At 37.7% G+C, this 27,947-nt stretch overlaps 1 protein-coding gene across 7 annotated transcripts in view; it reads left to right on the top strand.

The window, feature by feature from the left end:
* KIF2A (kinesin family member 2A) overlaps positions 1–27,947 on the top strand; it is a 58,256-nt gene that overhangs the window by 22,207 nt on the left and 8,102 nt on the right. For 2 of the 7 annotated variants that reach the window (XM_065860289.2, XM_071802547.1), the window contains exons 2-18: positions 1,876–1,970; positions 3,273–3,392; positions 3,830–3,884; positions 5,890–6,012; positions 6,592–6,692; positions 9,109–9,204; positions 9,987–10,041; positions 12,996–13,158; positions 16,471–16,561; positions 16,713–16,776; positions 17,197–17,288; positions 17,524–17,666; positions 18,422–18,626; positions 23,151–23,261; positions 25,382–25,449; positions 26,774–26,887; positions 27,661–27,811. In XM_065860289.2, the coding sequence (XP_065716361.1) occupies positions 1,876–1,970; positions 3,273–3,392; positions 3,830–3,884; positions 5,890–6,012; positions 6,592–6,692; positions 9,109–9,204; positions 9,987–10,041; positions 12,996–13,158; positions 16,471–16,561; positions 16,713–16,776; positions 17,197–17,288; positions 17,524–17,666; positions 18,422–18,626; positions 23,151–23,261; positions 25,382–25,449; positions 26,774–26,887; positions 27,661–27,811 (1,847 nt within the window). The remainder of the gene's footprint in view (positions 1–1,875; positions 1,971–3,272; positions 3,393–3,829; positions 3,885–5,889; positions 6,013–6,591; positions 6,693–9,108; positions 9,205–9,986; positions 10,042–12,995; positions 13,159–16,470; positions 16,562–16,712; positions 16,777–17,196; positions 17,289–17,523; positions 17,667–18,421; positions 18,627–23,150; positions 23,262–25,381; positions 25,450–26,773; positions 26,888–27,660; positions 27,812–27,947) is intronic. The other 5 variants (XM_065860292.2, XM_071802546.1, XM_071802545.1 and 2 more) reach the window with 4 other exon arrangements.

Genomic DNA, 27,947 nt, shown 5'->3' with positions numbered 1-27,947 from the left:
GTCCCAAGGGCAGGATGTGTGCCTGCACGGTGTGGTTTGTGCAAGGGGCAAAGGGGAAGGCCAGTGCATGGAGAAGAGAGCAGGTGGTCCCTGCCCGTCATCTCCTGCAGCGCCGCTCAGGCTGTCCCCACAGAGCGTGCAGCGGGGGCACTCGTGAGGATGGTGCTCAGGAAGCACAAGTAGAAGGGTTTGTTTGGTCAAAAGACAGATCAAGGGAATGGAAACTAACAAATTCTAGGGGAGAGAAAACAAGTGAAGCAAAGGGGGAGGCTCCTTTTTTTTTTTTAAAGTCAAAAAGAACTACTCAGACTTCTTTAGTGGTGGAGTGAAACTTACGCTTTGGGCAAGAACAGGCAGGGAGGTTGTAAATGCATATGTAATGCGGGTGGGCTGAGCATGGCAGATGTGGAGGCAGCGATGTCCAGGGGTGCTGGCTGCTCTGCCCGTGCCCTGGGTGCTGTGCTTGGCTGGAGCATCAGCTGAGCTCTTCCTCCGCTTGGTACCTTGAAGTACACAGGTGTGCTGTTACTGCCATGGTGCTTCCATGTAGTCTCTCTTCTTGCTTAATTTTAACTAGGTGTGAATGTTTAGGCAGCCTCCGCAATCAAAGAAATATTAACAGGGTACATTTTTTGCTCGCTCTGTTAGGTGAGATGATGTGGCTTATCAGTCAAGGTTTTTTTCAGACTGTATAAAAACATGGACTTTGGAAAATCATCAAATTATGACTGAAATTGCTAAAATAGAACTTCAAAAAAGTCAACAAAGGAGAAGACTGAAGTGGATTGGGGGGGTGGGAGCTTTAGCTCAGGAGAGGGTGGAAGGTGAACCTGGACCAGAGCAGATGTGTCAGGACTGTGCTGTGTTTGGCCCTTGAGTGGGTCCCCGGTAGCAGCAGCAGTGTGTGTGTGGGCTGCTCCAGGATGGTCACGTATGTGCCGAGAGCTGGATGTGGCCCTTTGGCACCTGGGGCTTGCTTGGGTCGGGTGGCCTGAGGGATTGCTTGTTCCTGCCATGGCTCATTAAAGGAGGGTGATGGAGGAGTCCATTGGGTTGGACTCGTGTTCGTCAGAAACCCCAATTCTTGGTACTCTCAGGGCAAAGTGCCAATGTGAAATCAATGTGACACCTGGGTCTTGATCGTTTTGTGTCAGCGCATGGCTGCTCTGCTCTTCCAGTTGTTCCTCACTGCTGTGTGTAGGAAATAGGACATAAGAAAATTGTGGTACGCTACATATTTAAGAAGAAAATTCCTTATTCCCACTAAAAGTTTACTGGGTTTATTGTACTTCATGGGGGCTTGCTGGTTTTGGGTTTTTCATGGGAGAGGTCAGAGCAATGGCACTTCAACTCAGCAGTCTGTGTAAGCAGCTGTTTTAAAATGATGATTTGTATTATTGTTGCAAGCAGTTTAATTACTGACTGATTGGATGCGCATAAGAAACGGATATCAGAATACAGTTTCAGAGGGCTTCACTCCTGTGTTGGGACATGTGATACTGTGTTAATGTCATCCTAGAAGGGGGACAAACAAGACTTTGTGGAGCACACCTTGGGGGACTTCAGTGGTCTCAAATTTTCTTCTCTCAAGAAAAGAGAGTCTAACTGGTGTGGCTTTCACGTGGTGTGTTGTTTACTTATCCCCCAGTTTTCTGTTCATTGAGCTTTTCACTTGTATGCTGACTGTCCCATTAGAGCCTCCACTGTCTGAGACACTTCACAGTCTGTGGCCAGGGATCATCTTCTGTTTATCGCCTCATTTTTATTAACCCTCTTCTTGCTGCCTCTCTCTGCATGTCTCAGTGCAGGGATGAAAATAACTTCTGGAAAATTTTTTCACCAATTGATAAATGATCGTTTGTGTTTGCTTTCTAGGCCGAATTCACCAAGCTATGGTAACATCCCTAAATGAAGATAATGAAAGTGTAACTGTTGAATGGATTGAAAATGGAGATACTAAAGGCAAAGAGGTAAAAAATTATTTCAGAACTTTAATATTTTGAAAATCTGTAATCTACATGAATATTACTTCGAAATTTGCACTAGAGACAGAAAGAAGATATAGATCTTAGTTTACTTGATGATTCTTTGGTTACAGACTGTTCTGCCTGGGAGCTGTTGGGGAAATGTTGGTTTCTGTTTTATTAAGTTTGACTTCCTGAGATCTCTGTTGTAGCTTTTAAATAGTTCTTTTCATTTGCTGATTTTGAACCAGATTACAAGGGCTGACCTTGTTAACTTCTTTTTACAAGTATAAAAGTCAAATTTTTCAGATGGAGAATGACTTGAAGTTCAGACAGGAAACTAGTGGGAGAGCTAGATTAGAAATCTTCTTGTGATTGTATTATTGAGGAATTAAACTGCTAGTTTGTTTGCTTATTTATTTAGTTTTGGCAATAATTTTCCATCCTTCCTTCCCTTGAGAAACTGTATTTCTGTGTAACGCTTTGCCATCCCGTTTTCCTTTAAATTTTGGGCCATGTTACCCAGTTTCAGCTGAGATTTGCAGAAGCATCTCAGAAATAATTACACTTACCGCTCTTGTGAAAACACAGGAAACAGAAAAAATGTTGTTGAGAAAGTCCTAGTGATGTAATCAGCTGAGCTCATCCCTCTGGTCACACAAAATCTATACAGTAGTGAGGTCTTTGAAAGGTCCAGCCAGGGGAAATGGCAATCCACAGGGACCAAAGCTATTTAAGATTTTTAGGAAACCAAGTTTCAATAGATCTGAAGCCAGCTATTTTTGAGATCCTGGTTCTCCCCCATTACATTTTACAGGATTTTGAATGAGAAACACTTAAAAGAAAAAGAAAATAGCATGATAAATTTGCCACGGTTTCAACTATGCTTTTTATTTTGGGGTGGTTGTAATTCATCTGTTTCTTTTGCACTGTCCAAGAAATTTCAAATAATTGTGATGTCTTTCTTTTTATATTACAGAATGTCTTTCATATTCTGTGTTATTTTTCAAATTACCACAGTAATACTAGCTACTTTGGTTTTAATGTAATCTCTTTAGGAAATTAATAAGATCTATTGGTTGTTTTTAATTAATCCCTTTTCTGAAAGGTGTGTTTTCAGTTTATACCAAGACCGAAGATTAAGCTGTTTTTATTTGACATGAAAGATAATTCACATTTTAGAGTTAACAAACTGTGGCATAAAAACTTTAAATAAATTTGCTGTTTATTCTCAAATATCACAGGAGAAATGGAGGGGGTGAATACGATTTTAAGACTCACAAATGTGTTTTATATTCTCTTACACAGATTGACTTGGAGAGCATATTTTCACTTAACCCAGATCTGGCACCTGATGAAGATATTGAGCCTAGTCCAGAGACACCACCACCACCTGCTTCATCAGCCAAAGTAAACAAAATTGTGAAGGTTGGTAATATTAATGTAGCATGTTCATGTTAAACTTACAGTACTTCTATACATGTTGCTGGGCTTGAATTTTTAACTTCAACTTTTGTGTCTGTGGAGCTATCTGATAACTGTTTTCCTTTCTTTTTCCTGTGGTGAGTAGCAGTTTCTAACATTTTTTTAAGAACAGTATGAACAGAGAGGGAGCTGGGAACCAATATTTCTATAACTAAATTTATCTCAAGGAAAAGTACCGAAAAGGTTTTGGAGGTTGTTTCGAAACAGTATGTGTAGTTCAAGCAGCTTCAAGGATCTTCAGGGAGGGCATTGGAAGCAATCACCTATCTATATTACTGATGTGGTGTTGTTTCCATTCACCAGAAAGAAGCAGAGATGGGGCTGCAGTTTACATTTTCAGTAATATGGCGACTGAATAACACAGATTTATTTCTTTATAGACTCGACGGACTGTGTCATCTGTGAAAAATGACATCCCTGCCAGAGATAACAGAGGTAAATGTTATCTCTTTCCATTTCAGGGAAGTAAAAAATATGGGAACATTTTAGCCTCCTCCTCATCTAACATTCCTTAATAGCTCTGCACTTCTTTTTCAGTATGTATGCATGTGAAATGTAAAAGACATGGTAGCTCATTCCTAGAATTATTCCAATGTATATTTAGGAATTCATACTGTACGAATAGTGTTTATATGCAAATTTAACCAATATAGCATTAGGAAAGTTAAGCTGAATGAACTGAAGGTGCAAAAATTTGAAGTTAATTATGGTACATTAAGTCATGTGTGGACTTCTTTAAGTTAAACCATCCTCAGTTACCTTTCTGCTTAATTAAGTGTTTCAATATACACTAAATAGTGCACTTAAAATTCTTATGCTTTCAATTTTTTAGCTTAGTTTCGTAATGGTCTGTGTATAAGCATTCATTCAAAGAGTACTTAAGCCGTATGGATTATTTCTCTGAAGTTAATAGTGAAAAATCTACAAAAAAACACTGAAATACCACAGGAGGATAGGTGAAAAGCATACGTTGGGTTAATATGCATGTAATGCATCTATAACATCAGAAAGAATAGTTACTTCTTATTGTTTTCATTTTCTCTCCTGCAACTAACTTATGCTGATGATTCTTCTTCTAAACATTAATCTGGTGTCATTAATACAGACTAGATTCAAGTCCATCTGCTTAACTTGAAAAACAAGTGGGCTTGTGTATCTTTGTAAGTGTTCAGACTCTTCTGGTGGATGACTGGGACCACTTTCACCTTTCTGCCATTTGCCTTTGCGGGGGTATTAAACTGAAAATCTCATGAGGAGGAGATAAACTTTTTCGAACTAATATGGTTTAAATTTGAGACATCTTATTGATGGCTCTCCTCATATCCATAAGATGTTGTTGTTTGTAGTAAATAGTCTGTTTGGTCTGGAATAACCTTGTCACTTGTATTTTAATAGGTCCCGTGCATCTTACTATTCACAGTCGGCTTAAGTACTTGTTCTTTGTTGGCCTTGCAGTTAAACTTTTCTCAGCAGGCTGTCTTATTTTGTGTAGTCGATTTGTGCTATCAGCTAGATCTCCAATCATACGTGGAATGATCTGGGCATTTGTCTCATCTGTCCCACTCGATACCTGTTGCCATGGTTGTCTCTGTGTTGCACGGTGAGCTGTCATCTCTGGCTGCTAATCAAAGCTGGTACCTTAACTGTTGTACTCCTCTGGCAGGCTCTGTTAGGAGTGTCTGCAGGAAACAGGCCAGCTGAAGCAGAGCTGCTTGAAGCAACTCTTTGAAAAACAATTAATAGCATTCAGCCCTAAAAAAGAGGCTTGTGTGCTCACCACTCCCCCTGTATTCACTGGAAACACACATCGCTGCATCTTCAGAAACTGGCATCCTTAGCACATATAGAATCAATGCATAAGTTTATACCTATTGATGGTATCTGTATCCCTTCCAGTATAGTGTCAAAAAGGTTTGTTTCTTCCACTCACAGATTGAGCTGCACTTGGTTACCTTTCATATCTATCCCTTTGCCCCTCCAGAGATCGTAGGCTTAATGGGGTGGGACCATTTTGTAATGTCTAGAGAATGTGAAACAGCAGGGCTTCTCTTTTTACTCAGTTTTTGGGTATAGTCACAATATAAATAAAACTTCAGCGCTTTTAAACTTCAGGACTGCATATCTTCAAGTGCATGCTTCATTCCATGCACATAATAAGTTGTACTAATTCTGCAGTAGAGTATTTTAAAATATTTACACCCAATGTTGGTACTTAATAATTACATTGTGTTGGTGTATGACACTAGGATAAAAAAGGCTGCATACCGAAGGTCTTTATTAATAGACTTTCTACATGTATGGCTCCCCCTAGCCCCCAGTAAACTGTTGTGTCTGGAAAGGGGCCTTGTTTTATCTCCTCATGATACCAAAGCATTTCAGAATTGGGTAGAAATGATACTCTTCCTTGTCCACATGAGCTTTGTGCTTTTTTCCTTTGCAGTGGTTGGTTCTGCACGCGCACGACCTACTCAGCTTCCTGAGCAGTCTTCCTCTTCTCAACAGAATGGTAGTGTTTCAGATATATCTCCAGTTCAAGCTGCAAAAAAGGAATTTGGACCCCCTTGTATGTAAACCGTGTATCAAGGATTCATTCGTTCTGGGCGTTACATGTACATTCTCTTGGATTGTGTTGTCCATAAATGGCCAGTGGTGTACATGCGCAGTTGTCTGTGGGGCTTCCTCGAGGAGCTTTTTCAGAGAGCTATGGTTCAAAAAAGGTTCACTTTGTCATAGTTATGCCAGTATTCGGATTTCATTTTTCGTTTATATTTTTTAACCATGGTGGTGTTTGTTGGTGGTTTGTTTTGTTTTGGTTTGTTTTTTAATTTGCCTGGGCTTTCTTTTAATTCAAACCAAGAGATCACATGTATCCGTCCAAATATTTTTTGAGGGTCATTGTCCTTATATTTTTGGTCATGCAATTATTGTCCTATTCCCATGATTTTTTTCTAATTCATTTATTTTATGAATTTTAGAAATTTAATTGCTATAATTATTTTGTACTAATACTGATATGCTTGAAAAAATAGATGAAATAAATACATTATAATTATTGATAAATTAATATAATTGAAGTGCTACAGTGTAAATACTAAATTCATGCAACACTGAAAATATTTTTACGAGTATCATTTTCTTTAAGCACGTAGAAAATCTAATTGTGTAAAAGAAGTTGAAAAATTGCAAGAGAAACGTGAAAAAAGAAGGTTACAGCAGCAGGAACTTAGAGAAAAAAGAGCTCAGGTTAGTATTTCTAGCTTGGATGGAAAATGTTATGTCAGCAAGAGAACTTTGCAAAATCATTGTGCTTTTTTCAGTCTTTAATGGTTCTTATGAATTGTAGTAATCTTGAAATTAAATGTTTTCATCCTGTATACAAGTTTGATAAATATTTTCATGCTCGGTTGCATTGCTCTCATAACTATTATGTTAGACAGTTTCCCCCCTCCTTTTCATCCTACAGAAATAATTGCTTACAGCTGCTTATCTTGCCATGTGTTCTTTAAAGATCAAGTACTGATTATAGCTATTTCTTAAGGGAAATATATTGAAGAAAATAATCAAGTCTTTCGCTTTTAGATAGGTCTGTTATTCTACAGGAGGTATTAGAGCATTATGATAAATGACTCTTTGTGATCTTTGAAGCTTTGTAGGAGATCGATTTGAGGCTCAAGTTCAAACAGTGATTTTTAATGTTTTTTTTTCTTTAAACCGTTCTATGTATTTATATTTTACCTTTGCATCATGCAAGCAGCTCAGCAGTAAGTTGTTAGAAACTTGTGTGAAAGAAATGAAGTTGCTAATCCTGTGAGAAAATTCTCTTAATATTAGATGACTTTCTGTCACAGTGGTACAAAAGCTTTTGCAAAACTCGTAGTGTAATCTTGTTGGCAGCCCTGTGGCTATGCGTTAGTCTCTAAAGAGATACTACCAATCCGCTGCTGACATGAGAAGTACCATCACCAAGTAAATAATTCAGGCAATTCACTTCATAGTTTATGCTGTTTCTAAGTTGACCTAAAATCACCTATGTTGAATTCATGTTCTCTAATTTCCATCCATTTACACAAACGGAAAACATTACTATGCCTTTATGTGCAAGGAACAAATATATTTAAAAATATATTTTATTTTTACATATAATATTTTAATATTATATTTCATACTACATGTTTAGGTTTATTTTCTATTTATATTTCTATACTTTTTATATTTTACTTAATACTTTGACTTCGCACTACAGCTAAAATCTTCCTTTTGTCACTCCTGTGAAGAGTCCCTTTGCATCTGAGTCTTAAACTTCTGTATGAGGAAGCTTTGTTTGTCTTGGTGGCCTGTGCTTACCTCTGCTTCCTGTTGCTTTATCTATTCTGTCATTTGTTGTCATTATGAAATGCAGCAATAATTAGGCGAACACTCTTTTCTAGTGGGTAAGGCAGGCTTTGAAGAGTGTCAGGTGAACACTTTTTCTGCAATAAGCAATACTCCTTTCTGCCAGTTAGAAGGAAGCATTTCAGCAGGGATACATTTTGTAGGGGCTTACAGTCAGCAGTTTTTAGTTCACTGTGATCAGGGTCAACAACACCAAGTACCATCAGCTTCTGATGAGCAGGATGCAGTTTTATCTGGGATATGGTTGGCTGTGTCAGAGGTGCAGAGACATAAGCGTGCTCCCTTTCAGCTTGTTAACCCCAGTGCAGCGCTTTCTGAAAGCACTTAAACTGTTTCCACAACGAGTGGTGATCCAGGAGGAGGTTTATGTCATTTTGGGGGGAGCCATGCACAACTCAGTAAGGTCTGAGCACCAGAGCTGGTTGTGTGTGGCATCAGCAGCATGTTCTGAAAAGGTGTAAAAAGCAACAGTCGCGGGAAGAAGTGACAGCAAGAATATTTGATCTTGCAGAGAACTAGCTCAGCTCACAGTATGCTCAGGCTTAGCAAGGCTTGAAGGGGCTCTGTGCATGGCTTCTTAGGTACTCATTTGCTCTGGTACTGATAACTTCAGGTGTAGGGCTGGGAGGTCTTCTGAGCTGGGATGTTGCCTACCAGATATCTTTGGGATTGCTTCTGCTTTTTGAGGGATCTAGAAGTCTTAGAAGAGATTCCAGTTCGTCCAAGTGACTGTAGAAGTTAAACCAGGACCAGTAGTTGGATCAAGCTCCTTAAACCTACTTGGATGCAGCCGTGTTGTGTTTAGAGTAGCCAGGGTGCCTGTGCTGTCCTCTCGGGTGTGTGTTGTACCCCTGTAATGCAGTGTGTCCATTGGACCGCCTTTTCTCAGGTTAAGAAGCATTGGCTGTACGTGCTATCCAATGTTGTGCAATCGCTCGGAGGTGTTTCTTCAACGTCATGACCCTGGCAAAGGCAGGAGTTGTTTCTCTTTCTTGAGCAGACAGTTAATTAAAAAGTATTTTATATTACATGCCAATCAAAACCATGAAACAGAAAGCATGTAATTGTTTTGCTATATGTTCAGTAAATTAGCTACATCAGAATGGAAAAAGGCATTAAACTTGCATATGAGACATTTCTAATGTTTTGGAAAAAAAATAAGATTTCAGTTAATGTGTATTTTTGTTATCAAGAATACAGAAGATACTGAAGTTTAGTCCATTTCATGAAAAAGTAAATTTAGCAATTTGTTTGCTCACTTCCCCAGGATGTTGATGCTACAAACCCAAATTATGAAATTATGTGTATGATAAGAGATTTCAGGGGAAGTTTGGATTATAGACCACTGACAACTGCAGATCCTGTAAGTACCCTAGCAACATGGAAATGTTTTATCCTCCTGTATTTTTTATATGTGTTTTCCATTTTTTCAATGTATACTTCTGTCTGTAAACATGAAAAACAAGTAGTTTAATATATATTAGTATTCATTACAACATGAGTTTTATTTTTTTCACTAATTTGATATTGAAATTTGTAGGTATTGAAAGTCCTAGGTTACTAAATTTTGATAATTATGTCATTTAAATGTCTTTTTACTGTAAAATAATACCAATATGTACTAAGTAGTTACTCAGCCTCTATTGTAAATTTTCCTGGGATAGTAGGGGATGCGCACACAAAATCATTAAGCTTCTCTGAAAAACCCTCGTGAGTATAAGGATTAAGATTAGATCTTTGAAGGTGATGAGGGCCTTTGGTTTGCGGAGGAGCCAGCGGAGCAGAATCCCAAAATGATGAACACTGTCAGATCTCTGTGGAAATCAGAGGTTGTGACAATTTCTGTCCATAGCATCTACCCTCTTAGATGTGGGTTTTCTTGCCATATTCCAAGATGCCCCTGGTACTCTACAGAATTGGATCCCTGTCTGCAGGGAGTTTTGTTAATCTCTGCTTCTCCCTTTTGGGTTTTTGGCTATTGTGCAGACACATGGAGCTTTTACATGTTCAGATGACTCACTGTCTTGGAAATTTCTCTTTGTATACATGGTTGGCTAATTAATTCAAGAATAGAAGTAAAATAAGGTAAAATATTGTATAACTGGAATTGGTTTATGGTTCACTGAAAGACTGTTTCTTTTGCAGATTGATGAGCACAGGATATGTGTTTGTGTACGAAAACGACCACTCAATAAAAAAGGTATGACCATTGAAGGTTTTGCTGTTCATTTTTTTTTAAAAAACTGCTTCTGATAGTAGTATGATTTGTGCTAAAGAGATCTAGAAGTACTGATCAAAGGGGAACCTGTTAGGCTAGACAGTATGTGTGACAGACCCAGAAAATTCATAGACTCATCATAAACTGGATAAAGATGGGAGAAAAGTAGTTTAACTGTCGCCATTTTATGGATTGGAAGCTGAGGTGCAGAGAGACTGCAATTTTTTTCCAAGATCATGTAGGCTGTATTTAGTTGATCTAGGCATTAATTCTACTGTAACTTCTTCAGTATTCTTACATTGCATTAGGATCACCATTCTATCAGACTATCCTTCAAGGGATGACCTGACCAGAGACCTGCCCCATGAAAACTTTCATACATATTTTTTGTACACTTATTTTTATACTTTCAAGTGGTCTTGAATCAGACATCAAGAGAGCTGTTCAGGTTCTTAAATGCTGATGTCTTATGACAAGACAAGACAAGACATCCTCGCAGGGCTAGTGGCTCACAGGCAAACTGGAGATGGGGCAAGATAGCCTGGGGCATATGAAATGCCACTAAAAAACTATTAGGTACTGGAATGACTCTCTAGTGACTTTTTTGATACGTTGAATCTCATTCTTCCCATGAAGTTCTTTACTTTCAGTGGGAAATTAAGAATGCAAATGCTTCTGGATTGCAGCCTATCTGAATCCCAGCACTTAAGTAAACCTACATTTGTTTTGAAAGATGTTTCTTTCCTTCTCTTTCTATTATATTTTGCTTAGTTAAGGGACTCAAAGATCATCACTCTGACTCTGAAACAACATGGCATGTGTTTACTATTTTTGTACTGTCAGAACTATGCATTAAGGATTATCTAGTGCATATCGAGAGGAAGATGGGAGAATTGTGTGGAAAAGGGAAAACATATGTTGATACCAGTCTATAGTTGTACAACATATTTAATAAGGGCACTCAGTGTACAAGTCTGGTAGCAGCTGAATTTCTGTTTTAGCATTGGAGGTTGTCTTTAATAAAATGTGACTTAGAAATCTGATACATCTGGGGGAAGTATCACCTTCTACCTGCACTGAAGGTGGACAAAGGGAAATGACAGTGAATGAGAGGAAGTTGTCCTGGGACATGGGCTGGGATTCAGAAGTAGGATTTGCTTTTGTGAAAAGTTGCTTAAGTATTAGTGATTTAGAGCTATTAAAAATAGCTCAGAGGTGTTTGTAGGAAGATGAGTGTCTAAGTAAAAATGAGGTTGGTGCTAAAGTTGTTTCACATTTTTAAGAATAAGCTATAGTAAAAAGATATTGATGAAATAATCTATGCAGGGGGTGAACCATCGAGATAATCTACTACCCACATACAATCTTCTGAAAACACACACTTCATAAGAAACAGTATTTCTCATGACGTGTTTTAAAATTGAAGAGTACAAAAGAATCAAAGATACTAGTATGTAACCACATGAAGAAGAAAAACAAAATTAGTTTGTTTTGTCAGCCTCATATACAGAGAATTATCACAAAAAAATCTTTATGTTCTCAACACCATTCTGTGAATTGACTTCGCAGGAAGTAGGTGTTCAGATTTACATTTTAAGGTTTTATTTCAGTGATGTATTTTTATAATTGAGAAATGTATGGTGGGTTTCATAGACACTATTCCAAATTTTTATCATCAAGGAATACAGGTTGTCATAACAAATAGCTGGGAACAGGTAAATGTCTTATTTCAAACAATTGTTTAAGGAAAATCAGCTCTTGACTACTTAAACTAAAAAGCTTTTGCTGCAAAGAATTGACAGTCATACATCTCTGTTCATTACTGTTCCTTATTTCTTCTCTGTGATTATTGCAGAATAATTGCATTTTATTTGACTTCAGTGCAGTTGAGAAGTTTATTATATGGTGACTTGAATACATGTTCCTGTTGGTGTGTGATGTCATGCAATGGTAACTGATGGTTAACTGATGAAAAGATTTTATGTGAATGTATAAAGTCACATCAAATTCTTGAACTGCATGCCTGAAGACGTTTTACATAGAAATGCAACTAGGACACATTAGTGATCCTGGCTGTGCACACAAAGGACCTTTATTTTTGTGCATATTACGGATCCCTGGGTTCTCTGTTTTGCTGACTCATATCTCACACAACGATTAGCACTAAACTGTAGTGCTGTGTAGTAATTATAACCTGGGATCTCACTGCCGAAATCGTGTCTAGATGGCTTTTGTTCATGCCTAGCAGTAGGAAGGATCATTAGCATTTTCAGCTTTCTGCTTACAAGGTAATTTTTAGAAAGGATTTTACTTAAGAGAAGTTCTTTATTAAAGATGTATACTGTAGGTAAGAGGAGGAATATGCAAATTAAAATATCTGTGTAGCATGAAAGTAATTTTTTTCTTTTTGAAATCTGTGAACATATGACTGTAACATTAAGGATTTAGGGAAAATAAAAAAGTGGAAAATTTAAAATTAAGCAGATTATCGTAAGGATATTAGTTTCTTTGCATGTTTAACCGTCCAAGCAGTATAGGGCTTTCGGTGTCCAGTTTATCCAGCAGAGAAGTTAATTTTAAAAACTCAAAGAATATGGCAGTAATCTGTGAAACAGTATAGAAGCCCTGAGGAAAAAGAACTCAAATCCATGGAAGGTGTTTTTAGAGAATGCATAACAAGCTACAGTGATAGTTTTTCGAATTAGCTTTGTACAGCCTCTGTTTAATTTCTAGCAGTTGGTAGGATGACTAGGCTTCCAAAATTAAATCTCTTCCATAGCAGATTACTATCTAGGCATCGGAAGCCCAAATCCATTGCATTGTTGTTACTTAGAGGAGCTGTGTTATCTGAGATGTTGTAAGACTGTAAACAATGAAAAAAATGTAAAAAATAATTATGTGTTGCTAGTTAAATATATATTTCACTTATTTTATAGAAACTTTAATGAAAGACCTTGATGTAATAACAATTCCTAGTAAAGATGTTGTGATGGTACATGAACCAAAACAAAAGGTGGATTTAACAAGGTACCTAGAAAACCAAACTTTTCGTTTTGATTATGCCTTTGATGACACGGCTCCTAATGAAATGGTTTACAGGTATGTGTATATGCCTCTTTTTTTTTTTTTTGTGAATCTTTTTTCTCATGTATCTCCCATGTCAATAACTGTGGGATTACCTTGCTCATGGACTTTACTCTTATTCTCTGTGTTACCAGACAATGTATATTGTTACTCCATTATTATGTTTACTTTTGTTTTAACTCTTTATCCTGAATTCCTCACCTGCAATGTCGTCTCCACCTCTGTTAGCCTCAGTCCTGCTGCAGGTTCTCCTCCAAGCCCTGCTGGTTTCCAGGCTCTGGCGTGTATTTCGTGCCTCCTCAGCTGCTGAATATTTGAACAACTTCATGAGCTCTCCCTTTGCGTCAGGGTTATTGTCTTATTAATTAGTGTGTGTGCAACACCTGAGGCACCTGAGGCTTTTGGTCTTCAGGAAACTTGGAAGAAAAGGGCAGCCCCAGCCCCGAAGTGCAGTTTACATATATGAAAAGAGATGGAAACAAATGGGGACAGGGCGGGGAAAGTACAAAGAAAGCGGGAGAGGTTATGTTGCTGCAGTGCTGACACCTGAATGGCTTGGCTGCTGGAAGCAATCTGGCTGATGTAACACGGAGCTGCATGGAGCTAAGTTATCTTGCTTAAAATGCTGAATCTTCCTGATTTAAATAAAACCCAAACAAAGAAAAAATCCTAAACTAACAAAAAACCAAACCACACACACAAAATCGCCCAGTAACAGAGACACACATCCACTTTCAGCCCCAAGGTATTTTGATCTCCGTTTTCTCCTTTATTCTTCCGTCTCCTTTCTAAAGCTAGCACAGAATAATGCATACAGTGCTTTTAAAAACATATTTGGAAGTAGCTATTTACCTTGTACGAGTCACTGAATGGAGTAGGTACAGTAGCAGGCAATATTAGACACCACACCAGGTCATAATCTTGGTACAGAGTCTAAATATTGTGAAGCTTTTTGCAGGGAATATTGGTATTAGAGAGGAATTCAATTATTTTCCTTATGCTTGGAAAGTACTTCCCGTAGCCTTAGGGAATAGTGACAGAGAAATACTTTAATTCTTGTTTTTAATCCAAGAACTAGGAAGCAGAAGTTAGCAGTATGTCCTGATGGATGTTAGATGTTAATGTCCTGTTGATGGATAACAGAAAATTCGTAATACAAGAATTATTAAAAGGCCTTGAAAATTAAAACTGTTGTCTTATGCTTGATATAATTAGGAGGATGAAGGTGGTAGAAGGAAAATTGGCATAGTCTGTTTACACTAACAAAAGGCTTCTAAACAGCAAAGCTGTGCCTGTGGAGATGTCTGTCTCTAATGGTTGTTTACGGGTAGCATCTTTAGTTCCTTGAGACTGAAGAGCTGTGGGAGAGCGATCTAGCCGGTGATGTGTGCCTCTTGCAGTAGTTCTTCTCCCACTTAAACAGTTCTTCTAATATCCCTCCTTCCTGCTACTTATATTTGTGAGCAGTGTATAAATGCAAGGGGTGTTTTTCACATACAGTGTTGTTGAATTTTTGTATTGAGTTTTTGCCAGTCAATTTTTTATTAGTTACGTAATGCGTTAATGATAGTACAGGAAATATTGAAAGATGATTGTGTTTGTACTGAAACAGTAAATCTCTAGTCTGTGGGGCAGTACAGACTTTCTCCTTCTCCCTCATGGCACAATAATGATTATTTATTCTTTGAAGATCAAACTGCTTCAAGGTCTCCTGTAAAACAGAACTAAGAACAACATAGGTATCATCATCTGCTCCTACCAGAATGCCACGGTCACAGTGGGGCAAAAAATAGTGTGACAAGTTCGTCCAGTTTTCTCCAGTTTACTAAAATGAGTCACTGAAAAACAGTCTTCAGTTTGCAGGAAAAACAGTCTTCAGTTTGCAGGAAAAGAGTACTACTCTTTATTGTTATTATTATTATTATTAAGCTATATTTTAAGTATATTTGAATCTCTGAGCTACAACACTGAGTTGTAAGTTTTCACTGATCTTAAAAAATATACACAGGTTTTAAAGCAGAACCAGATTTTACATTTCTGAAAGATCAAGTTTGCAAATAAGGTTCTAGCAAAAGTAAAGTTGGACTGTTTATGCATGGTACCATTTGGAGGTTTACAATGCTTTATGAACACTTTTGTAGATATGTTTGTATTTTGCCTTACTTTAAAATAGATATAATTAAGTTTCTTTCTTATGAATCAGCAAAATGAATCTTTTCAAAGTCAGTTAAAAAGAGATAATGGAGTGTATTTGTTAGGTTGATAGGCTTTGTGAAATTTTGTATTTTATATATAAAAGGCACAAAAATCAAAATGTGGGTATATCCTCTTGAGGACAAAGGAAGTATATGTTTAGAAGAAGCAAAATAGAAACAGTAAGGCTGATCAGGAATCACTGGTATATTTTTTATGAAAATTCAGTATTCAGTTAATCTTAGGTTTTTCCATAACCCTGGGTTGCGAAATGGCTTAGTCTTGCCCATATTATTTTTGTAAGTGATGTTGTGTTTGTTCCAAAGTGGCATGAAATAAAGTTCTAACAGCTCTGTGTTTCTGTGAACAATTGTTCCTGTTTCTGTCACTTAAAGGTACTTTATGTGTGAACACCTGGAAAAAATTCAGAAACAGGGACTTGCAGAGAAACTCATACCTCTCTTGGTAACCCTCCATTAGTTTACCCTTTGCTTTTGGAGTTTATCATGAAGTAATGGTGATAAGCAGCTGAAGTAGGAACAACAAATCATCTGTTTTCTAAAGTAAAAATTAAGTCTCTAAAACAGAAGAATTATACTTTGGATAATATTTTTTGACACATCAAATAATACTTCAGAGAAAAATTGATTTTTCAGTTCTGAAAGGCTTGAGTATCTTCTGTTTTCTTGAGCCTTTTCTCAGTGTATGTACTCAAAATACTAAGATGTGCAGTGTTCTTTTGGCCTTACATCTTGAAAGCTGATTTGAGCTGGAAAAAACAAAACAAGCTCCCCCCCCCCAAAAAAGACTAAAAACAAAAACCTGTAGCAGAATTTTAGTATTGGCAAAACAAAACAGTTGTGTTGCATTATTAAAACAAGATTTTTTTTACTTAGGGTTTCAAGAAGGATAATAGTGTTGTGAAATAAATGGGAGAGACCTTGTTTGTTTGGGATATTTTAATGCCTTAGAGCTAGTATCTTTAGTTCAGGAATTAATGAGATGGTGTCCTTTGACCTCTTGAATCACAGGACCAGTTTTGCCATTTCTGGCCTTAACATTTATAGCATCCTTGTGGTAGTAGCATCTTAAAGTAATTAAATTTCTTAAGTACTGTTGTTTTTTGCATTTAAGGTTTACAGCTCGACCTTTAGTGGAGACCATATTTGAAAGGGGGATGGCCACTTGTTTTGCATATGGGCAAACTGGCAGTGGAAAAACCCATGTAAGTATTCGTTCTACATGTCAGCAATACACTTTTTTTATATATGTGATACACTTAAATAAGTTCTAATAAGTAACAAATACGCGAGCTACAGTTCTGTGATTTTCTCACAGTGTATTTTTAATTTTTTTTCCTTTTTTTTTTAATTTAGACTATGGGTGGTGACTTTTTAGGAAAGAACCAAGATTGTTCTAACGGAATATATGCACTTGCAGGTGAGACTTTATTGGTCTGTTGGTTTTTTGCAGATTAGTTGAGGCCAATAAGTTTTTTGCTCCCTGTTGTACAAACATAAGGGTCTACATATTTTGCATTACAATGGAGCTTTGGTAACATCAAAAGTAGTTCCTAGAGGTGTAGTCTTTACACAGTAAAATAAAGGTATATGTAGATTACTTCAAAAGACGTAATAAATACAACAGATGATTAACAAAGTTTATACTTTTGGGATCTTCTGCATCTTCCGATGTAATGTGGCAGTTGAAACTCCAGCATTTTAGACTTGGCTAACTGGCCCTATGTGTTATACTTGAAAAATATGAGACACTGTAAAATAGACTGTTACACATTAATGAGGCTGCACTAAATGAAAATAAAGAACAAATTTTCTTTTTATTCTGGAAATGTATTCACAGCTCGAGATGTCTTTTTAATGCTAAAGAAACCAAACTATAAGAAATTAGAACTTCAAGTATATGCAACATTTTTTGAGATCTACAGTGGTAAGGTAAGCACCAGATCTTTCTCTGAGGAAGGGGGCATTTCTCTCTCACGAAAAAGATTCTGAGTTTATCACATAAAATATTTTTTTTCCTCTTTTTACTAAAAGCTTTATTTTGCGTGATTCTTTATGCTGCCCTTTCAATCATGTCTTTCAATGGAATGCTTTACATATTTTGATTTAGGATCTTAAAATGTATTTTAAAGCTCCTCTTTAACTGTGCTGTTTTCCCCCCTCTAAGGTTTTTGACTTGTTGAACAGGAAGACAAAATTAAGAGTGTTAGAAGATGGTAAACAGCAAGTCCAGGTGGTGGGATTACAGGAACGGGAAGTCAAATGTGTTGAAGATGTTCTTAAGCTTATTGAAATAGGCAACAGCTGCAGGTATCTCCCATAGCTTATACCAGTTTTTCATTGTACATTAAAGAATCAGAAGCTTTTCTTGGCGTCTCTTCATAGTAATGGCTTTTTAATCTGCAGAGGGTTTTTTTGATGAAGTTGGCTGCAAGTGAGGACTCTGACTACCATTTAAATAAAGATATTTAGAGTTTCTCTATCTCCTACAGAGAAATAACTGATTTTTCTAAAGGATGTGAACTGCATACATTATGTAAGCAGCTTACTGACTTAAATTCAAATCATTTTTAATCTGGAATACTGCCAGATTCGTCAGCTCTAAAAGGCCTTGATACACAGTGAGAGATGGTTAAGCATATGTGTGTATATATATATATTCATATATATATTTTTAAGAACCCAGCTTCATTGTTCTTAAAATTAGCCTAATGCATAGACTGCTGCCTGACCAGATAAAGATGCCATCATCATTTTACATGTAAGCTCTCTGATAATCTGAATCTTTGAAGATCTGTTTATTCTTGCTATTAAAAGGGAGGTTAAATGTTACTAATATACCATTTATGTTTCACGAGATGAAAAAAGAAGTATAATTGTACTATGTGCATCCAGTTATTAGGGTTGTAAATCTAGTATCCACAAGAACATTAGATATGCTGTCAACACATGTAAGAAAACACAGAACTCTGCCCTGAGAAAACTAACATTCTAAGGTTAGTGTGTTTAGCATGTATGGTCCTTTGCCTCTTCACATGTCCTTCCCTTCTCTCCTTTTATTTAAGGACATCTGGCCAGACATCTGCAAATGCACACTCATCTCGAAGCCATGCAGTGTTTCAGATTATTCTCAGACGGAAAGGGAAATTGCATGGTAAATTTTCTCTGATTGATTTGGCTGGCAATGAAAGAGGAGCAGATACTTCCAGTGCCGATAGGCAGACCCGACTGGAAGGTGCAGAAATTAACAAGAGCCTTTTAGCACTCAAGGTAACTGAAATGTTTCCATTGCCTTTGAGTAGGTGGAAGCCTTCAGCATGTAATAGCAATGACTATTAAAATGAGTGGTTCTGGAGGCTTTGCTTGTCTGCATTGTCTTCTGATGTGACAGGTAAAATAATGTAATGATGTTTCCTCTAAATGCCTGAAGGAGCACTTGGTAATTGCCAAGTAGAAACATTGCATAAATGTTGTACTATCAGCTTGCATTTAGATTAAAAACAAAATGTGTCCTGTAAAATGGAAGGACAGGTGACTGACTTTGGTACTCAAGGTCAGAAATACTAGCTAGAAGTATTCTTACTGATCTCTGTATTTATTTCTTTTTTTATTTATAAAAATAGAATTACCTTTGCAACATATTTATTTACTGCTGTTAATTAATTCACTAAAGAAACAGAACAGCAATGTATCCAGAAAGAGCTAACAAGTAGACTAAAATAACCCTTGAAAGTTGGAATCCATTTTTGACTACTCTTTTTTAACAGGAAATGGTCTGATACAGTGACTTGACAGATTTTCAAACATTAATTCAGGACACATCAAGAGAGCTAAGACGTATTATTTAAATATTCATATGCCTTTTTTGTTTGTGTGTTTTATAGTGCATAAAAGAGGCTCAGTCTAAACAGGGAAAGTATTTTTTTGGTCTTATCTGGGGAAAACTTATCTCTGTTGTTTAGTTTTGCTTGGGTTTACTGCTGTCAGCACCAGCACTGCAGTTTTATGTAGAGAACCTGAACCCCAAAATCACTGTGTTTACTTGTTTATCTCCAGTATAAATGTGAGAGAAGACTTGTATCTGACTCTAAGCATATCTCACAAAACACCACAAATTGTAACCTATGATGTGTTGTTACAAAATTGTGTGGCATGTTGAAAAATGGGAAGCAGCAGTTCTGAAATTGTGACCTATTTTGATTTAGCATCGAAGTAGATCATGCAAGCAACATTGTGTTGATGTTATCATTTGCTTCTAAATGTATAATAGTTGAATAAAGCAGTTTTTAAATTTTTTTTTGGGGGGGGGGTTGCTTGTTTGTTTGTTTTGCTGTTGTTTGATTGGTTGGGGTTTGGTTTTGTTGTTTGGTTTTTTTTCAGCTACTTGATTTTGTACTGACTAGTACCTTCAGTGAAATAGCCATACAACGTACTTAGATCATTTTCATACAGCTTATCTTTTTAATTATAGTGAAAGGTTGTGCACAACCATACTAGTGGTTGTGACCTAAATTATATGGGAAGGGGAAATAAAAATAAGTGGAGGTTTGGAGAGGTCTAAACAGTGGTACAAGAAGTTATATGTTTCTCAGTCGTACGTTAGCTTTCCGTTTTCCATCTGTCCCCCAAAACATGACACAGCTTTTTCCATTTGTATCAAGACCCTTGAAGTTACTGTAAAGTTTGAATTAAATTAGTATGTTCTGAGAAGTGGTCTTTGGTGCTTATCCAAGACTTACTGTTTGCATGTGGATATCAGTCCTGTCTTAAATTGTTCAGATTTTTGGCACAGGAAGTTATTTCTGTAAACTGCCTGTCCTCCAGTTTTTAGCAGTTTAATGTGCTATTAGGTTGGTGCAAAAGAAATTGCAGTTTTTACATTGTTGAAATTTGCTGTAAATTCTTAAGTAAATGTGGTTATGTTATACATAATTTTAATGTGCTTTTCCCACTTTTTTTTTTTGCTACTGACTTATTACTTGCTGTTTATATTTATTTTATACTATGAAAATGATGTTAGACAAAAAGCAAATTTGAGCAATTTTCTTATTTGAGTTGAAAATGGGTTGCAAAGCAGTGTAGACAACTCACAATATCAACAACATATTTAGCCCAGCAACTGCTAACGAATGGACAGTGCAGGGCTGCGTCAAGAGGTTTCACAAAGGAGATGAGAGTCTTGGAAACAAGGAGCGTGACGATGGCCATGGGAAGTTGACATTGACCAACTGAGAGCAATCATCACACCTGATGCTCTTACAGCTGCACTGGAAATTGCCAAAGAACTCAACAGCAACCATTTTACGGTTGTTTGGCATCTGAAGCAAATTGGAAAGGTGAAAAAGCTGGATAAGTGGCTGCCTGATGAGCTGACTGAAAATCAGGAAAATCATCATTTTGAAGTATCATCTTCTCATACTCTATGCAGTAACAACAAACCATTTCAACTGGTGGTGACCAGCTCAGTGGTTGGACCAAGAAGAACCTCCAAAGCACTTCCCAAAGCCAAACTTACACCAAAAAAAGGTCATGGTCACTATTTGATGGTCAACTGCCAGTTTGATCCACTACAGCTTTCTGAATCCTGGCGAAACCATTCCATATGGGAAGGATGCTCAGCAAATCAATGAGTTGCACCAAAAACTGCAATGCCTGCAGCCGACATTGGTCAGCAGAAAGGGCCCAGTACTTCTCCACGACAGTGCTGGACCACACATTGCACACCCAACGCTTCCGAAGTTGAACGAATTGGGCTACAAAATTTTACCTCATCCATCATATTCCCCTTACGTCTCGCCAACTGGCTACCACTTCTCAAGCCTCTCAACCACTTTTTGTAGGGAAAACGCTTCCACACCCAGCAGGATGAAGAAAATGCTTTCCAAGAGTTTGTCGAATCCCAAAGCACGGATTTTTGTGCTATGGGAATAAACAAACCTATTTCTCCTTAGCAAAAATGTGTTGATTGTAATGGTTCCTATATTGATTAATGAGGGTGTGTTTGAGCCTAGTTATAATGGTTTAAAATTCGTGGTCCAAAACCACAATTCATTTTGCACCAACCTAATTTTTGTTCCCGGGTTTTCTTAGCTGTGATGAAAAGCAGAAGTAGTTAAAAACTCCATTAATTTAGAAGCTGGCAGTGTCCTGCAATCATTTTACTAATAAGGAGATAATACAATTCTAATTTTTCAGGAGTAAGCAAACTAAAAATCATTATAGTAGATTAAAATATCTTTATTAAAGTTGTTGGTTTCTATATCAATAACTCAACATGCACATTTGTTACTGGTCTTGGTCTGTAATGTGACTTGTTGAAAATTTGTTACCTGCTTTGTGCCTAATCTGCTTTTCTCCTTAGTTAAGTGTAGTGTAATGTACAAATTCAGAAGGTGCAAGGAATTCACTACCTTGCTCATGTTTAAATATGGAATCCTTTTTAGCATTTGCGAGTGAAATTCACATTCAGCAAGCTTCAGTCTTTCTGTTTGAGACATGTCCATTCCATAAAATTCAGCTGATGAGAGTTTTTAAAGAACCGCTTTAGTTAAAGCCAGCTGACCCCAGTGTTGGTTCTGTTCTGTATCAGTGCAGTTTTATTCTGAGCCCATGTTTAGATCTGTTCTATGCTGTTCCGCAGTTGCAGTGCTTTCTTAGATTATCATCCCACAGTTTCTAGCCTGGCTTTTGGAAGACACTGTTTCTAGGAAAGTTTAAAAGGCCACAAGGATATGGCTGCAGCAGGAGGATTAGCTGAACTGCTGTAGAACTGTCCATGTGGCACAAAAGCCCTGCTAAAAGCAAAGTTCTGATTTGAAAAGCTTTTAAGTGTGGCTGTTTGAAGAAGTCCTATATGTATGTGTGTTAAAACTCTACCAAGGAAGACATGCATCTGAAGAAGTGCCTGTACACAAAGTACTAAGGCAAAGTCAGAAACTGGAATTAATGATCAAAATATGACAATGATGACAACAACATAGAAATTTAAATGTAAACTGTCTTTGCCTATTAAGTAATTTATTATCTGATGCTAGAGCTCCGAGTGGGCAAAAGTTGTTTTGGTTTGCACTGTTATATTTAATTGCTGCTCTAACTTCTATAGTATTTTCATAATAATTACATCTGTACAGTATTTCTCACTGAAACTCTCCAACCAATTGCAGATGTTAGTTTAGCCCCACACCCTTGTGAGTGAAAGAAGAGACCTTATCCCTTTTTTTTTTCCACATGAAGAGGGAGAATGACTTAGGTTTTCAATTATCTTCCAACACTGAGTACATCAGTAGGAGTTATGTGACCTGTGGAAGCTTTCAGAAAGTTTATTTTCTTCTGAGCTGGAAAGAAAATCAGTGGTAGAGACAGAAGCAAAGCTACTGCTTTCAGCTGATAGATGTAACGTGTCTCTGTCCACACTGCTTCTGCTGGTGGAGGCTGTGGATCATTCAGGCTTTTGCAGTTGATAATGAGCAATAATTGTTAGTCTGGACACTTGAGTTCACTGTTTTCTGGTTTGTTTTGGTGGTGTTGTTGGTTACAATAGATACAAACATTCTGGATGAAATTCAGAAAGTTTTGGGGCTTCCAAGTACTTTCAGATTCCTACCTCTCTACTGAAATTAGGGAGAGGTAAAAGCCCAGCACTTCTCAAACCAAAACTCTAATGGTAAATTTTAATGCTGTTTTAGGGGACAGCACCTTATCTAAAACATGTATTTTCTGATTTTGAATTGCATTTGTATTATATTTATTCAACCCATGTTAAACAAAAATTCATAAACTTGTTTGTTCTTCCAGGAGTGCATTAGAGCCTTAGGCCGAAATAAACCTCATACACCTTTCAGAGCAAGTAAACTTACTCAGGTGCTAAGAGATTCATTCATTGGAGAAAACTCCCGTACCTGTATGGTAAGTTGGTTTGGTTAATTGTTTGTTCTATCCATTACAAAAAGAAAAGATTGTAGAAAGGACAGAGAATCGATGATGGTCCAGCTGTTTTTATTTGTGCGTCGTTAACATTTCTCCTTACGGAAATGCAAACTCTCTGCAGTGGACACCAATTCATAGGCTTGTTTGTGTTTGTTACTTTTCACAGGCTTCCTAGAATTAATTAGTCTATAAGACAGAGAAATCTGCTGACCACAACATTAAAACCATGGTGTTAGGGCAGCCTAGTCTTCACTTTGGCTGTTAGGTATGGTTCTAATTTGAAAATGGTGGCAAAATAGCGTTTTTATTAATATTTTTTTCTCCTTCAGTTTTCTGATGAAAAGACAGGATTGCTTTATTTTCCACTGAGACATACCTGGTCTAGTTGAAGATGTCCCTGCTTGCTGCAGTGGGATTCGACTAGATGTCCTTTAAAGGTCCCTTCCAACTGGAACTATTCTATGATTCTGTAACTTCATAAATGCTCTGCAGGATCGAAAAGCTAGATTTTGCATCTCTTGCTACTATATCCACACTGCTGAAGGTTTGGAAAGTTAGCCTGTTGGAAATTACTCTCTGAGTTAGTTAGCTAAAGAACAGCCTGCAAAGATATATATGTATATAATAATCTGGTAATTGTTTCCCAGATATGTTAAGCTCACTTTCTGTTGAGTAGCATATTTCCCATTTTGAGGAGTCTTTATTTTTTAAGTTAGAGTTTTGCATTTACATGTTATGTTGCCAAGACAGTGAGATGGGGGAAATTGACTGAATTTCTAACAATTCTTAATGTGCAGGTATGGTTAAAAAAAAATAAATTGTAGCCTTGAGTTGACATCTGTCTCCTTAAGTGTCATGGATGAGCGATTTAGGGTTCAGCTTGCTGTAATGTTTAGATCACCCAGAGAAGGGAGTGACTTAAGAGAGTTTGGTGGCAGGTTCACTCTGTCATTTGCTGCATGGAGGAAATATGCCAAGCTGGATGCTGCTGACCTTCCCTCCAGAGGCCTGACATCCAGTCGCACTGGAGTCTGGATCCTAGAGCTCCCAGAGCAAACTCTGAGGCATCAGAGTTCATAGAAATAAATGATTTAATGGAGTGTAATAGCAGGAGGGCTGGCTCGAGCTGGGTGCCTGTGCAGAGGTCCCAGCTGAGCACAGAAATCCCTGTATTTTTTATATCTTTACAGACCATTCATACCATGATTCAGCCCAGAAGCAATATTTGAGTCTAGGATCTTCTTGCTTCTCATTGGTTCTATTTCACTGATCTTAGATGGGCCTTTGTTTTATTTAACTGTAGATATTGTTTATAATCCATAGCCTTGAAGGTGCTGTTTTGTCCGAATGAATCCTTCCCATTGCAGCAAAGTGCAGAACAGGCCCTATTTCACAGATGTCTGTGATGCCTTCTTGTTAGCCTTGAAGTTGTCATTTTCTCCCCAGTCAACTACATTCTTCTCAGCAAAGTGCGAACTAGACCTTATCTCACAGATGTTCAGTGTAGTGTGTAACTGCTTTTGGTAAATAAGGGCAGAACTTTACAGCACAGAACTTACTAAGTAACATGAAGCAGAGAGCATGTTAAAAAAAATCACACAACTATATCATTCTTGGTGATTCATTATATTCAGTATGAATTGACTTAAACTAAATGACTGATACGAAACTTAAACTGGGCTCATGCACTGATACGTGAGTAGTAACCACCGTCGCCATACAGCCAACTTATTTAGCAGGGAGAGCTCAGAGTAGGCTTACCCAGGCTATCGTATTTATTGAATAGAGTGGTTGGCTCATAGTCATATTGCACACAGTGGGAAAGGTCTGCATGAGACTCCCTGCACCCACAACGTCCGTGTGCTGTTCTGCTTCCTTGGGGCTTTCGTGACAGGAGCTCTTGGCCTGGCTGCGGCTCCTCCTTCACCTCCTCTGGAGCCTGGACCAGACTGGTGCTGGTTTGGCTAGGGGTGCTGAATGCATCTGCCACATAAGATGTCGTTAGATAAGGACAGATGTATGTAGTAGACAGTTTTGGTAGAAGATCTCAAATGAAACTGAACGAAGTAATTCATTAACACGTGGCTTATTTTCTCCAGATTGCTACAATTTCTCCGGGGATGGCATCATGTGAAAACACTCTAAATACGTTGAGATACGCAAATAGGTATGGAAAATGTTATTGCTTATAGCTATACTCTCTGTTGATCACCAGCATTTAGAATAGTGTTTTTCCATGATGTATAGTTATTTTAGTTACTTGAATAATTTTCTCGTATGTGCATTTCTGAATACAATTAAAACCAAATTACTGATCTAGGCTTACATTTAAGTTGTTACTCTTTATGACCATTACAGTAGAGTCAATAGCAACTACTTTTAGGCCATTACCCAAAGATGGATAAAGTGGCTTGCAAGGAATGTTGGAGATGCCACTATTAGTTTTGCCCCAGCTCTGGAGGCACCATCTCTTGCATAAGGGTTGTCTGTATTCAGGATGGTTCCTGAGTCCTGAGGTGTTAGCTGAAATACCTTTCTGCGATGTGTTTTTTTTTTTTCATCCCGCTGGTGGAACTGCATGCAGTTGCCAGTTTGTTTCATAGATACAGATGAAATTTTATACTTCCTGACTTCAGGCAAGTTTCAGAGACCCCTAAGTAAAGAATCAGTTAATCCAACAGTGACTTTATAAACTGTGTAGAGAAATCATCACCTCTGAGACCTGTACCGCTTGTTGAAAGTGGTCATCTCTTCAGTGAGTGTGAAAGGGGCCTTCCCCTGCTCAGTTCTTTGTTTAATGCCTGTGGAGAAGAGGTGGTCAGGCCCCGCCTGTCCCTGCAGTCACACCTGTGACCCAGAGACCCTGCTTGGCTGGGCACCCTGGCCCGCCGCTCAGCGGCACCGTGGGCTGCCAGGGAAGCCGAGTGCCTGCTCCTCCTGGTATCCAGATGTCTCTGTACCTGGGTTGAGGGAACCAGTAGCACATCTGCCTGGCTTGGACCAGCCTGTGGAGTAAATGCCTCGTGTGCTTTGTGTAGTATTTTGATTTTTTCTAGCACAATATCATTTTCATAGTACAATTATTTTTTAGATGCTGGACACCAGTGTGTGTGCAGTGTAACAGAGAGAACAGAATAGAATTTAAAGTTTTGTAGCTGTAGTAGTTTGATGTTTTCAAAGCAACCATTTAGTGGAATATTGAATGTAGAACAGATGTAGTTAACTGCATGAACTGAAATCTGGAATTACTCTTCTGAAAATACTGCTATTACAGTCTGCTGCGAATCAGCAGTACTGGTTTTGTTCAGTTTTGTTCGTGATCTGTAATTTTGTTTGTAGAAGGTTTAAACACGTTGGCACACTTATGTTTTAATGTACAAATAGTTTTATCGTTAAACTATTAAAGAAGTATGCTAAACAAAGTGTTGTCATTTTAACTGTGTTTGTAAGAACATTTTCTTTTAATTTGCTGCTGTATTTTGCTGCTGCAGAGTAAAGGAATTTGGAATTAGTCCTTCGGACATTCCCTTCTCACAGGGTAGTGGCAGTCGCTCTGATCTCTCTCCTTCCTATGAGTATGACGACTTTTCTCCTTCAATCACCAGGTCTACTTCATTCTATACATGGAATCTTTATTTTTAAGTTTTCTTTTTGGCAATGTAATTTTACGGACCAACCTTTCATTAGTTTCCTTGCCTTGAGTCACATACTTTGTTTTTATTTTGTTTGGCAGGCGATGGTTCTGCATGATCTGCAGTCATCTTCCCAGTATTTTGTTCACCCTCCTTAAACATCCACACTCTGTATCCAGGCTTGCTATAATAGTTTCCTTTGTACATTTTAAAAGAAATGGTGATGTCACCTTTGTACATTTAGTGGACCAAATATGACAAGTCTGTGTTTAGGGTAATTTGAATATCTCTTATTAAAAAATAAAACTGTTTTCATATGTGTCTATTTTAAAAACTTCTCATCCCTGTGGCGTTGAATGAAAAATAGTTTCCATTGTCGTAAAGAAGTACTACTTGGAAAAAATGTTTTTCTCTTTAAAGAGATGAAGACTGTGTTCTTAACACACTTGAAGATTGTTGCCTTCTTAGCTGCTAATGAGCAGTAAGATTTCAATCAGAGAATGCTTCTGGCCAGAAGATGGGGTTTAATGCACCCGCAAGTAGTTGAAATTTGATGGTCCATGCTTTTTAGGAGTTGGAGAAACATCTTTTTGTCAGTAAAAGCACATTGAATTTGTGAAGCTGACATCATCATCTTCCTTAATAAATGGATTAATTGCTCATAAACCCATAGAGCTTTATTTTTGGTTGTGACTCTTTTGCACAGGAAGTTACTGATTTCCAAATGAAACTTTCTGTGCTCGCAGGGTGAAGGAGCTGACGGTTGATCCCAGTACAGCAGGAGATGCCCGTCCCATTATACACCACGCTCCCAGTCAGATTGACGACCTGGAGACACAGTGGGGTGTGGGTAGCTCTCCTCAGAGAGATGATCTCAAACTGCTTTGTGAACAAAACGTGAGTGGTTTACAGCATTAGGTGGAAAGAGATGATGGTAAAGACAGTGGCAGAACAAATCCAGGTTAATGTGTATTTATAGCCTGTTAGCAAGACCATTAAGTAACCAGAATATGCTGCTTCACCTTGTCACTTC

This window comes from Patagioenas fasciata, chromosome Z (assembly GCF_037038585.1).
Source record: "Patagioenas fasciata isolate bPatFas1 chromosome Z, bPatFas1.hap1, whole genome shotgun sequence".
In the NCBI taxonomy this organism is placed as follows: Eukaryota; Metazoa; Chordata; class Aves; order Columbiformes; family Columbidae; genus Patagioenas; species Patagioenas fasciata.
This window is presented reverse-complemented; position numbering and strand designations above follow the sequence as displayed.